A 14,300-nucleotide genomic window follows, 5' to 3' on the forward strand; every position below is an offset into this window, starting at 1 on the left:
GGCTTATGACCACAATGTCATCTGCAAATTGTAAATGGTTTAGGTACTCTCCGTTCACATTGACTCCTTTCTGCGACCAGTCTAATCTTCTGAAAGCTTCCTCAAGGGCAGCAGTAAACAGCTTCAGAGATATTGTATCTCCTTGTCGGACTCCTTTCTCAATTTTAAATTTCCTACTGTCTTTATCTAGTCTAATAAAGGAGGTAGTACTCTCATATATTTTCTTCAAAATCATAATATGCGAGGTATCTATGCCTTGTCTTTCCAGTGCCCGAAACATTGCCTTATGCTGTATGGAGTCAAATGCCTTTTCATAATCCACAAATGTTAGGCATAATGGTGTTTTATATTCATTTGCTTTCTCCATTTGCTGTGACATTACGTGAAGATGATCCATAGTTGAGAATCCTGTCCTAAAGCCAGCTTGCTCTTTCGGTTGATTCTCATCAAATATTCTTTCTAATCTGTTAGTAATGACCCTTGTGAACAATTTGTAGATGTGGGATAACAAGCTAATTGGTCTATAATTTCCAATTTCTAATTTATCTCCTTTCTTATGCAGCAAAACTATGATTGCATTATTCCACTGCTTAGGCGTCACACCTTTTCTAATGCACTTTGTGAAGAGCCTTGCCAGTTTTTGTGTTATGTCTCTTCTTCCCAATTTTAACAACTCTACAGTAACTTCATCTTCCCCCGGGGCTTTCTGATTCTTCATTTTCTTCAATGCATGTTCTACCTCATCAGGAAGAATATCAGGTATGTCGTATGTGTTGCTATTTTGCAATCCATCTTCCCCACTGCTGGCATCATTCCCTCGCTCCTTGTATAATTCTCTATAGTAGTCTTCTGCTGTTTGAATTATGCCTTCTCTGCTGTTTATAAGTACACCATCACTATTCTACTGTAAGATAGTAAACTAGTCATTATCTCCCATAATGACTAGTTTACTATCTTGCAGTATATCATATTAAATATGTTTTCCATACTAAATTTTTTTTCATTCTCAAGGATCATTGTTATGTATAGGTACTTTTTTTATTTTTTTTAGAACCTATAGTATGTAGTATTGTGAATGGATTGAAAAGTTGAAAGAAATACTTGTTGACATTAAACTTGAACTTCTGTAGATTGTAATTTTCAGGAAATACATATGAAGGAAGGTAGTTCCAGAAAAAAGAAGTTGAATGAATAAATGAGGAAGAAGAAAAGTTGATTCTGTGAGTTTGAACATGGACAGCAAAATGATGTTGACTGGTTGCGGCACATGTTCGGATTGCTTTGAAAGAGAGAACAGGAATTTTAGAAGCCAATTCAGAAGAACAGTGCCATGCAAGTATCTATAGAAAAGGCATGTAACAGAAATAAAGTCTATGAGACAGAGAGTGGAGAGACTATGTTAGAGATGAGACATCAATTGACCTAACTGCCCTCTTTTGAATGGAATCTAGAAGCCTGAGAGAGGTTTTGGGGGCACCGCCCCAGATGTCAGAACAATATTCCATGGTAGGGCGGATTTGTGATTTCTGCAGAGTCGACAACAGTTGGAAGAAAGGTAACGAGAGCGAAAGAGAAAACCCAGTTTATTAGATGCAGAGGAAGCAATATTTGTAATGTGTTTTATGCCAAGAGAGATTAGTCAGGGTAATTCCCAAGCCCTTGCTTAGAAATCGGAGTGTCATCAAAAATAAGCATAGGACCAGAAGAATCATTTTTGTGAGATATAAGACAGGACTGAGTTTTAGAAGGATTGAAATTAAGTTATTTTTGCCCCACTGGAGATCAGAATTTAAGGATTTGGCAGTGGATACTTGAGAAGTTGCAGTTGTTTGAGCAGGGCAAGGTTTCTCAAACTGGAAGGTGGAATGCAATGTGCTATCATCAGCAAAACTATGGATAGGATTTCTGGTCAATGGAAGAAGATCATTAATATACAAGAGGAAAAGAGTGGGAGAAAGAACTGAACCTTGGGGCACACAGCATTAGTGGACAAGTTAGATGACAGAGCGCCATCTGCCATCACCTGCAGTGAGTGGTTAGAGAGAAAACTTGATACCCCATTACAAAGAACAGCTGGCAAAATCATAGGATGGAAACTTATTTAGAAGACCCTTATGCAAAATGAGACCAAAAGCCTTTGAAATGTCAAGAGAAGTGCTTGAGTTTCACCAAACTTTTCCATTGAATTTGTCTATAGATGGGTAACATAAGCCAGAATATCACCAGTGGAACGACACTGACGGAATCCATACTGGCAATCGTTGATCAGATGAAAGATTTCCAGATAGTTTTAAGAGTTGGCGGTTAATTGATTTCTCCATTACTTTGGAAAGAGTAGAAGTAATCGCAATGGGACGATAATTGGATGGAAGGGATTTGTCACCCTTTTTAGGATCTGGCTGGATATGAGCAAATTTCCAAGCAGAAGAAAAAACACCTTTGAAATAAGAAAGTGAAAAAATACGATACAAAACAGGAGTTAACTCAGGAGTGCAGGTTTAGAGAACAAGTGGAGAAATACCATCAAGACCTGGAGTTTTCTTAGCATCAGATTCATTAAAATCCTTCTGAAATCCTTTTGAGAGAAGCCCACAGGAGGCTTTGATGAAGTGTGCTGGGAATGGTTTGAGGCTGCTGCTCATTACAATAGAAGCAGTGCAAGAATCACTTCTGCCTCTGCCTGCGGCTACCGTTAATCTTTTAGTCTGTGAATCCCCGCCAAAGCTAGCAGTTTTCCGACCCACCTAACGCTGCCTGATAGCATCAGGAAATATTCTTGCTCCCTTTCTGTTTAAATGTACCCCATCCCCAGGGCTGGATTTTATTGTTTGTAGGCCTTAGAACTTTTATTCTGAAAAGTGGGAAAAGAGGAGTAAAATATTTCTTATAATAAATTATGCTGTATTAACACAGATTGTGAATTACATCTTTTGATGTAATTCAAAAGTGAGCAGTTTATCAGTGCAGCAGCGCATGCACGTATGAAAGTCTATTGATTGTTCTCATGCTTAGTTTGTTAAACTGACATCTTTCGTAGAGAGTTAAATGTGCATTCTCCTGTTCAAAACAGTTGTATTCATAAATACATGGGAGTTGTATGTAAAGGGAGCGGCAGTACATAGGGGAATAAGTTTGTGGTGTTACTATTTTAAGAAAATAGTTTGCATTTTAAAACAAGACTGGTGAGCTATATTCCATTTTTCATATTCTGATCCTAGAATAATTTATTGCATTAACTGTGTTTGACGGACATACGCGAAAACACCAATCTGGTTATGAAAAAAGAAAAAGAAAATGCTTTTGAGTAAAATGAAGATTCAACTCCTGATATATAAGTCACACAGATGAGTCATTATTATTTGTTATGTATCAAAAGATGGCAAAGTACGTGAGCGTTTCTTGATGTTTGTTTCCATTGAAAAGCACGATGCAAAATATCTGTTTGACACAGTAGCACCTGTTCTTGATAAACATGGAATAGATGTAGCAAATTGCAGATCTCAGTCATGTGACAATGCTGCTAATATGAGTGGGATGTATTCTGGAGTCCAAGCCAGATTCAAGGAAGTCAACAGACTAGCAGCATGAGTTCCATGTACTTCGCACAGTCTTAATTTAGTAGGGACCACATCCGCAGAAAGCTGTTTGGTTGCTGTTAATTTTTTCGGCATTTTGCAATTGCTTTACACATTATTTGCAGCCTCACCAAAAGATGGTCTAATTTGAGTATGATGGAGAATACAATCTTGATCAAAAATCTATCAGACGCACACAAGATGGTCGTCACGTTACAATGCTGCGAGATCATTGAAAAAAAAAAAAAATTTGCAGTAAAATTCGTGCTGCACTCATTGATATGTCAGAATGTGAAGAACAAATAGTAGTAGTAGCAGTAGTGGCACGTGATGCAAGAAAGCAAGTGTATGAGCTTATGCAGCATCAGCCAAAAAAAAAAAAAATTTACAAAACAATTCCCTCTAAATGTTTGTCCAGTTCCTCGTTAAATTGTTTTAACCTATCAACTTCCACAACGACAGATGGAAGTTTGTTCCAGCAATTAACCACCCACTGGCTAAAGGCAAATTTCCACACATCTATTCTACATCTGTCTTTTCTTAATTTGAATTTATGCCCCCTTAGGTTCGTAATCTGAACAAGTGGAAGGATCCCATCAGAATTCAGCGTGCTAAATCGTTCAAGGCCTTATACGCCTCAATCAGATCACTTTGCAGGTGCCTAGTCTCCAGCCACTGCAATTTGCAAAACTTAAGCCTCTCTTGGTAAGAGGATCTCTTTATTCCCCTCACCAGTCATGTTGCCTTTCTCTGTACACGCTCAAGCAAATCTACATCCTTCCTAAAATGAGGCCTCCAGACCTGTATGCAGTACTCAAGGCGTGGCCTGACCATTGCCTTGTACAGAGGGACAATCACCTCCTTTTCCCTGCTAGCAAAATCCCTGTATATCATTGACAAAACCCCATGACCTGCCCTGGCAGCCTGTCTGCATTGCTCATAAAACTTCATATCTGACTGCACAATTACTCCCAGGTCTTTTTCATTTTCTACCACCTTAAGTGTAGTACAACACAGTTGGTACATTTCTCTGGGGTTATTTCTACCCATATGCTGTACTTTGCATTTGTCAATGTTAAACTTCAGTTGCCACTTCTCAGCTCATCTGCCCAAATTTTCTAGATCCCATTGCAGTAGCACACTGCCATTACTGTCATTAACAACCCTGCCAACCTTTGTATCATCTGGAAACTTCAACACTAAGCCTGACATACCTTCATTAATATCATTGATAAATATACAAAACAACAGTAGACCCAACACTCAACCCTGTGGGACTCCACTAGTAACATTAGTCCATGGAGAGCAGCACCCATTGATCACCACCCTCTGTCTTCTGCCACTCAACCATCCTGTTATCCATTGTAGCAACTTACCCTTAATACTATTCTGCTCCAATTTGTACAATAGTCTTCCATGAGCAACAGTGTCAAAAGCTTTCCTGAAATCCAAGCATATGATATAAAAATTATTTTTTGCATCCAGTTCCTTTGTAATCACATCATAATATACAATCAAATTTGTCAGACAAGACTTTCCCTTAACAAACCCATGCTGTGTCTGAATTATTGCTGCAATCTTTTCTAGATGATCCTGCAATGCATCTTTAACCAGTGACTCCATTATTTTATCTGGAACAGAAGTGCCTGTTAAAATAATGGAGTCACTGGAACGGAATCAAATTTGTCAGACAAGACGTTCCCTTAACAAACCCATGCCATGTCTGAATTATTGCAGCAGTCTTGTCTAGATGATCCTGCAATCCATCTTTAACCAGTGACTCCATTATTTTACCCGTAACAGAAGTTAAACTAACTGGTCTGTAATTACTTGTCACCCTTCGATCTCCCTTTGTGAATTGGGGATACATTTGCACATCTCCAGTCTGTTGGGACCTTCCCTGAGTCCAAGGATGCTCTCATAATTATGGCTAAGGGTTTGCTTGCTTCCTTTGCCACCTAATGACTGTCATTTGGGAAGATCTAAAAAAACATAGATATAGCAAATGAAGCAATTCAAAAACCTGGAATTGAGTTATGAGTAATTGTGAAATTATATGATGCTCTTCTGGATTATTTGATTGACGTTCGAGATGAAGACAGATTTGATGATTTTGAAAAATTGGCAAAATAATTTGTTCCAAATTATAATTACAGACAATATGAAGACCAAAAGTAGAAAAGGAAGAAACCGTTTGATGAAACACCAGAGGAATTAGAACCAACAGAACTGAGTGCAAAAGATACTTTTTGAATTCAAGTTTTTTATCGTACCGTAGATGTACTAATCACAGAAATGACAAAACGATGTGCTACATACAGTACATTGCATGATACCTTCGGTTTTCTTATAGATAAATCTATGTCAAAAGAAAAAATTCGATCCAAAACCACAGCACTAGTCAACATCTACTCGTCTGACTTAGATGTAGACTTCATTGATGAATTCCTGTTGTTTTCACCACTATACAAGGACAAAATGTCTGTGGCAGAATTAATAAAGGCACAAATAAAAAATAAACTGATTACTAGTTTCCCAAACATACACATATCTTTAAGAATTTATCTATCCATAATCAAATTGAATGCTGAAGGAGAGTTCTTAATTTGCTTAAACTTAAGCAGATTAAGAACTTAAGCAGATTAAGAACTGTGTATGCTCAACTATGAGCCAAGATCACTTATCGTCATTGGCACTTCTGTGTATTGAGAACAATATTACTTGTCATATAGACTTTTAGGTTATTAAAGATTTTGCTACAACAAGAAGCCAATGCAAGAAACTTTTGTAATCTTAAGAAACGTTACAAGTAATCAAGATATTGTAGATTTTGTTTCCTTTTAATTTCAAATATAATGTTGAAGTTTTATACTTGCATTATTTTTAAATCTGAAAAACGTTTCCTCCCTGTTTTTTTACTTTTGTTTTCCTTCCTTCAAAGGCCCTAAAACTGTCATAGGCCCTAGGCACAGTGCCTATAGTGCCTAATGGGAAATCTGGTCCTACCTATCCCTGTAGGCACCTCCGTAGCCAGGTGAGCAGGAGCAGCGGTGCGCAGCACACACTTCTTGATTAGACCAGGGTTTGAGCCCATGATCACCAAATATAGAGGATGCAGAAAGGTTAGGGAATGACCACTGCATATCCCCAGAGCAATATGGCCTTAGTTGCTGATGCTCCCAAAAACCAAATAATGACAACAACAACAACAACAACCATCCCTGTAGAAGCAGTCTCCCCTGTCAACAAGCACAGACCATTTTGAATTAAATTCTACCCTGTGAGCCTTACACAATCTCTCCAGGGCCGATCTAATAAGAGGACCATCTGGACAAAAATACAATTATACTGCAGTCAGTATGGATTTGTCAAGGGGAGATTTGTTCTGACTAATTTGATTGAGTAAAAGGTAAAATGCAGCCATTATCAATGCACACTGCAGGATGCAAGCCTCCTCAGTGATTCATGTTGAGGGAAACAGACCATAATCTGCCATGCTTGTCCAGTGTAGGTTGGCAGATTGACTGTATTTAGCAGTCAGGTGTTTAACCTCAGTTCACTCAAGGAGCATGTCTCACTGCAATCCAGCTCCTGACCACTCTGCTATTTAGGCCTCACTTTGATTGGGTACTACGATGCAATAACAAAGGAACTGGAGGCAAAAAATAATTTTGATATCATATACTTGGATTTCAGGAAAGCTTTTGATACTGATGCACGGGGAAGACTGCTATACAAATTGGAGTGGTATGGCATTAAGGACAAGTTGCTGCAATGGATAAAGGTATGGTTGAGTGGGAAATGGCAGAGAGGAGAGCGATAATAAATGGACACTGCTCTACGTGGACTAATGTTATTAGTGGAGTTCAGCAAGGTTCAGTGCTGGGCCCATTGTTGTTTTGTGTATTTATCAACGATATCAATGAAGGTGTATCAGACTTAATGTCCAAGTTTTCAGATGATAGAAAAGTTGGCAGGGTTGTTAATGACACCAAAGACAGTATACTACTGCAACAGGATCTAGAAAAGTTAGGCAGATGGGCTGAAAAGTGGCAACTGAAGTTTAATATTGAGAAATGCGAAGTACTGCATATGGGTAACAGTAACCCAAGAGAAACGTACCAACTGTGTGGTACTCAGGGAGGTGGAGAATGAAAAATACTTGGGGTAATTGTGCAGTCTGATGTGAAGTTCTCTGAACTGTGCAGATGGCCTGCCAGAGCAGGTCATGGAGTTTTGTCAATGATGTATAGGAATTTTACTAGCAGGGACAAGGAGATGATTATCCCTTTGTATAAGGCAGTGGTCAAGCCACACCTTGAATACTGCATACAGGTCTGGAGGCCTCATTTTAGGAAGAATGTAGAGTTGCTAGAAAGAGTACAGAGAAGGGATACAAGATTGGTGAGAGGAACAAAGGGGTGCTCTTACGAAGAAAGGCTTAAGTACTGCAAGTTGCAGCATCTGGAACTAGGCACCTGCGAGGTGATATGATTGAGGTGTATAAGGCCTTGAATGGTTTAATCAGGCTGATGGGATACTTCCACTTGCTCAGACTAAGAATCTGAGGGGGCATAGATTCAAATTGAGTAAAGATAGTTGTACAACAGATGTGCAGAAGTTTGCCTTTAGCCAGCTGGTAGTTTGATTTAAGGCTGAACTAGTCAAACATTTGGTGTGACCAGATGGCCAAAATGGGTTGATTTGTTTTTTATTTGGCTGATGTGATGTATAAGCTTGCTTTCTTGCATCATATGCCTCAACTAATGCTAATGCTAATTACTTTTTTAAAGAGTGACTCCGTTGTTTTCCTCGGAACAGATGTTAAACTAACAGGTCTGTAATTATTCGTGTAACTTTTTTATCATCATTTGTGAATTGGGGATGCGTTTGCAGATTTCCTGTACATGCAAGGTCCTTGAATCCAAAGAAGCATTCATAATTTTGGCTAAGAGTTTGTTCAGTTTTTTTGCTGCCTCCCTTAATATAACTGGATAGATCCTATCCACTCCAGGTGTGTTTTTTATGTTCAGCTTCAATTTATCTTCTGCTTTCTTCTCAATTATCACAAAATCATTTAGCATCCTATTAGAATTTTATAAACTTATGGTATCCCCTTCCCTAAAGAATTCCTCATGTGTGAATGTAGATGCCAAGTACCTATTCGGTTTGTGGTAACCTCCTTTGCCAGAGACTTCTCATAATCTGACTTATCTTTCCTAACCCTCTCTGTGACTTGATTACAGAGTAGTTTATATCTGCCAGAGCTTTGTGTATCACATGATACTTTATATGCATATCATGCATTTTTCTTCTCTGCCAAAAATCTCATCTCATCTGACATCCATTTGTGTCTAAGCATTGAACAGTATTTCTTTGTTTGTATGAAAAGTCTATTAGTTTCTATGATTATGTCCCCAAATGCTTCCTATTTAGAATTTGCTGTTGGTAACATCATCAGTTAGTCCCATATTAAAAGAAATATATGCACAGAATTTAGAAACTATATTAGACCACTGTAGTCGTCCTTAAGAAAATAAAAGCCCTTCCCTTTTCTCTTCCAGTAGTTATGTTTTTAAGTAAATCTCGCATCAGTACACTGTGATCATTTTCACCCAGTGGGTCTTTTACCAGCAACAGAAGCACGAAGAATCACTGCTGATAATCAAATTAAAAATATTGGCTCATCTTGTTGTCTGTCTAACAAGCTGCTGTATAAAACAGCCATCCAATAAATCCACAATAGTCTTGCTAGTGTGTGTATGATGACCAAATTTGCAAGTTCCAGTTAACATCTGGAGAATAAAAATCCCCCATTATGAGACAGTCTGATTTACTGGTCCACTCTGTTTCACTATTTGTAATTGGTAAGGAATGGTTGCAGGATGGATGTGTAAAAATTTGTTTTCAATAGAGACTAATTGATTGGTAAAATTAACTTCCTCCTGATAGTGTGGAAATGCATAGTTTAAATAAATTTCAAGCAGGTTGAGACAAATTATTTGAAGGGATGAACAAATAAAGTGGGTATTTTAATTTTTCTTCCCCTGTGGTTGACGTTCTCTAAGCATATTTCCTTGCATCATTTTATCACTCCTGATACTGTCAGACTTTATAATTTTAACTGTCTCTTTGATTCAAGAATACGAACTACATAGATATATTATCTCTCTCTCACACACACACAACACACAACACTGTTGCTATTATATTTATTAGTGGGCTTGTAAAAGAATAAGTGAGGCACACCAGTTGTTAAAAAAATTGGTATTGACACCCTAGATAAGGATCTACATACTTCATCATTATAGTTAATAAAATACATGCATAGCAAAAAATTTGATATTGAAAGAAAAAATATTAGTTCTTCAAAATTATATAAATTTTTATTATTATTTTTTTTAATAATGACACACTCAAATTTGCACAGAAACAGAATGAATATTGAAACTTCATAGCAGGGGTACCCCTTCCTTCCTGCTGCATCTACTTATTTATGTGAGCATGGCTTTTCAGTAATAATATAGAATACCTAATCAATGGACACTGCTCTTCATGGACTAATGTTATTAGTGGAATCCCTCGAGTTCCATGCTGGGCCCATTGTTGTTTTCTGTATTTTTCAATGATATTGATGAAGGTATATCAGTAATGTCCGAGTTTTCAGATGATATGAAGGTGGGTAGGGTTGTTAATGACAGTACACTACTGCAACAGGATCTAGAAAAGTTGAGCAGATGGGCTGAGAGGTTGCAACTGAAGTTTAGCACTGACAAAGTACTGCATATGGGATTACTGTAAAGTAGGAGCAATCCCAGAGTAACATACCAATTGTACGGTACTACACTTGGGTATGGCGCCTCCGTAGCCAGGTGGGCAGGAGCAGCAGTGCATAGCACACGCTTCTTGATTAGACCGGGGTTCGAGCCCATGACCACCAAATACGGAGGATGCGGAAAGGTTAGAGAATGGCCACCGCATATCCCCAGAGCAATATGGCCTTAGTTGCTAAATCTCCTAAAAACCAAACAACAACAACAACACTTGAGTAGTGGAGAATCAAAAAGATCTGGGAGTAATTGTGCAGTCAGATATGAAGTTTTCTGAGCAGTACAGACAGGCTGCAAGGGTAGCTCATGGGATCTTGTTAATGACATACAGGAATTTTGCTAGCAGGGATAAGGAGGTGATTATCCCTTTGTATAAGGCAGTGGTCAGGCCACACCTTAAGTACTGCATACAGGTCTGGAGGCCTCATTTTAGAAAAGATGTAGAGCTGCTGGAATGAGTACAGAGAAAGGCAACAAGGTTGGTGAGTGGACAAAGTTGTTTTTACCAAGAAAGGCTTATGTTCTGCAAATTGCAGTGTCTGGAGACTAGGCACCTGTGGGGTTATCTGACTGAGGTGATAAGGCCTTGAATGGTTTGAGCAAGCTCAATGCTGATGGGATTATTCCTCTTATTCAGACTACACACCTGAGGGAACATAAATTCAAATTGAGGAAAGACAGTTGTACAATACATGTGCAGAAATGTACCTTTAGCCAGCAGGTGGTTGATTGCTGGAACAAACTTCCTTCTGTCATTGTGGAAGTTGACAGCTTAAATAAATTAAAGGCAGAACTAGACAAACGTTTGGAGTGAATGGTTATGTGAAATGGATGGGAAGGTTTATTTTATTATCATTATTTTATTTATTTATTATTATTTTTTTTTTTTGCTATATAAGCTTGCTTTCTTGCATCACATGCCTATGCTAATGCTATATCTGCATGGGCATCCTATGTTATCACAGAAACATCTACAATCATAAAAAAAAAAAAAAAAAAAAAAAAAACATGTGAAAGTCAAGAATTTGACAAAAGCATGCAATAACAAACATCACACTAAAATTCTTTACTTTTGAAAAAATTATTGTTCAAAATTAATACTGTAATACAGTAATGAATGAATAAGGTGTATTTTATTGTGCTTAGACTAGCTTTGACCATAAAAATATATTTTTAAAGAGGAATAATCATACATAACCACCCTATTCATGAAATGTTTTATTTCCCCAAACAAGCAGCATTTACAATTTACTATATTTACTTCATTATAAAGTCTGTCTGCTGAATGATTAAGCATAAACCATATTGTTATTATGTGTAGCACCCATTTTTAATGCTGTTTGTCCTATTCATTGTATGTATGTATGCAATATATTTCTTTTTAAATATATATTACCAGTAATATTCCCTAAAAGTTGTTCGTTTTTCTTCAGAAGCAGGCAGTATTAATACAGCAACTAGAAGAAGAACTACGTCTTGCACACATGAGAAATCCAGATGCTGAGATTCAGCAACACCTAGAAGCTCTTTATACAGAGAAGGAGCATATGACCAAAGAAATTTACCTTCTCAGGGAAACTATTAAGGTAACACAGCATTTAGGTGAAATAAATATCCTTATTGTTTCTTCAGTGTTTCAGTAGAAACTTAAGTTTACCCCTTTAACATTTTTCTTTATATTTCTGGATAACTATATTTTTAAGTTGATACTTTTTTGTGAAATTGTTAGTCTGTTTATATTTATATTACATATTTTGCTCATACACAAGAAGAGTGAAATGACTCAGAAATTTTCATTTTTTAAGTTGTATAGCAAAAATTGCAAAAGGGACATATATTTTTTTCAAGGAAAGTGTAACTAGTAAAACTCTAATAATGGATGGTAGAGGGAAGGTTTTTTTTTTTTACAATTTATAGTTTATTTTTTCACATCACATTTTGAGTTGTGACTCCTTTTCTTCAGCTTCATTAATTTCAAGTTGATCAGGAAGGGTGCTACAAGTAAAAAAAAAAAAAGGTTCAAAATTTATAACTTAAGAATTGCTAGTCACTTCTAATACATGCATGTATTTTCTTGAACAACACTATTTTACTGTGTTATATTTTAAGTTCTGTGAATGACAGATTTATAAAGCTTTCAAAAGAAAAGCAGTTTTTCAATTGTTACTCTTCTTGTGGATGAGCAATAAGAGTACAAAAAAAAAAAGACAAACTGCAACCTGAATATGATGGGTTATACATATGACAGATAAAGTAATTTTAACTTATAAAAATCAATCATTAATTATTTACATCAAGACAGCCAATATAGTAACTTTGGAGGTGGTCGATGACTTTCATCAACCGGTGAAATACCACCACTTTGCTTATTGGAGGCTTGAAGTGGTGAAACCCATGTTTAATTTCTAGAGCAAAGTTTCCGGCATCCCCGTTCCCCCATACTTCTCCTTCAACCCATGCACGGTACTAAGTACTATAGGTTTTGATACCTTTCGTGTTTGGGGTTTTCATAAAAAAAAAAAAAAACTTTTCAGGCTCAAATAAATCCATTGATCATTTGAACTATACCAGTGTTGTAATAGAAAATGTAAGTTCTCTGTTTATATGCTTAGGATATATGACCTAAGGAGCAGTAGCGGCTTGTGACTCTGATGTATGGGGGTGCTGCTTATTAAAGTTACATTAAATTGCCTTGATTATAAGACATGTAGACGGATAGTAATAATAATGAGCATGTTAAAAATACTATAAAACATTAACTGGACACTTACCATTAACAGACTTGAGTAATCTTGAAATTTTATTTAAAAATAAAATCCATGTTTCGGTTTTTATTTGTTGAAAATAGATTAATAACTTTTTCTTTCAAGTTTGGTGCACTGCTCTCTCTCTGCAGTTCCTTTGCCTCATTTTATCACCTCTAAAATTGCACATTGGCAACCTGCCAACTAAGCATTGACTCAACCACTGGGGTCTAAATATGAAACTGCATAGCACACAGCTCCATCTGTGGTTCAACTTCAAAGTTGAAAATGATCTTGTGTTTTTATTTGTTTATTATTGAAATGATTATTGGAAATAGAGGATGAGCATACTATATGCGGGATCTGTTAATAAAAATATTCATTGTGCTGCATTGTGCTTCACAAAATTTCATATAACTCCATTGACTGTATATTAAGATTTAAAAAGCTGGGGGTGCTGCAGTTCCACAGCGTTATTTGGAAACAGTTGATTTAAATACTAGTTCTTGAGGTGCATGCTGTATTCAGTCAAGCAAAAAACATTGCAGCTGCTGTTATTTTGTCATAGCTGGAATGCTCGGAAAAAGAGGAAGAGGGAGGGAGGTTGGACTCAAAAGATGAAAGCTCTAGCCAGTCAAGGATAGTGGACAATGACTGCCATGTTATCTTCTCAATGTCATCAGGGGAGGGAAAAGAGCTGTTTATTAGTTATTCAGTGATTTTGAACCTAAAGACTCAAATGCACAGAGACACAGAATGTATGAGGGAGTCAGAGTAGGTATTAAATAGTATCTACTACATATTATAAATACTGTATCTATTTCAATTTTTTGTGATATGTTACTTTTACAGCTTCAAAGTGTGTGTGTGTGTGTGTGTGTGTGTGTGTGTGTGTGTGTGTGTGTGTGTGTGTGTGTGTGTGTGTGTGTGTGTGTGTGTGTGTGTGTGTGTGTGTGTGTGTGTGACTATAGCTTGAGATATCACATGGTGTGCGTACTTGTAGACTGTCTATTCAGTTATAGTCATGGCAAGTGCTTATATAAAAGAAGTTGCAAATCCTGTATAATCCAGTACAATGTTATCCTTAAGAAATAAAAATCAAACACTTTTAAAACACTATGAGCAGCTAAGAAAACATTCCTAGGTATATA

The 14,300-nt window shown here is 37.0% G+C and overlaps 1 protein-coding gene across 1 annotated transcript in view; it reads left to right on the forward strand.

The window, feature by feature from the left end:
- Positions 1-14,300, forward strand: part of brp (ELKS/RAB6-interacting/CAST family member bruchpilot) — a 461,964-nt gene that overhangs the window by 307,117 nt on the left and 140,547 nt on the right. The window contains exon 2 of the mRNA XM_090387273.1: positions 11,839-11,991. Coding sequence (XP_090243399.1) covers positions 11,839-11,991 — 153 coding nt within the window. The remainder of the gene's footprint in view (positions 1-11,838; positions 11,992-14,300) is intronic.

The sequence above is a fragment of the Mastigoproctus giganteus genome, chromosome 13 (genome assembly GCF_048544385.1).
Source record: "Mastigoproctus giganteus isolate SK-2022 chromosome 13, ASM4854438v1, whole genome shotgun sequence".
Classification (NCBI taxonomy): Eukaryota; Metazoa; Arthropoda; class Arachnida; order Uropygi; family Thelyphonidae; genus Mastigoproctus; species Mastigoproctus giganteus.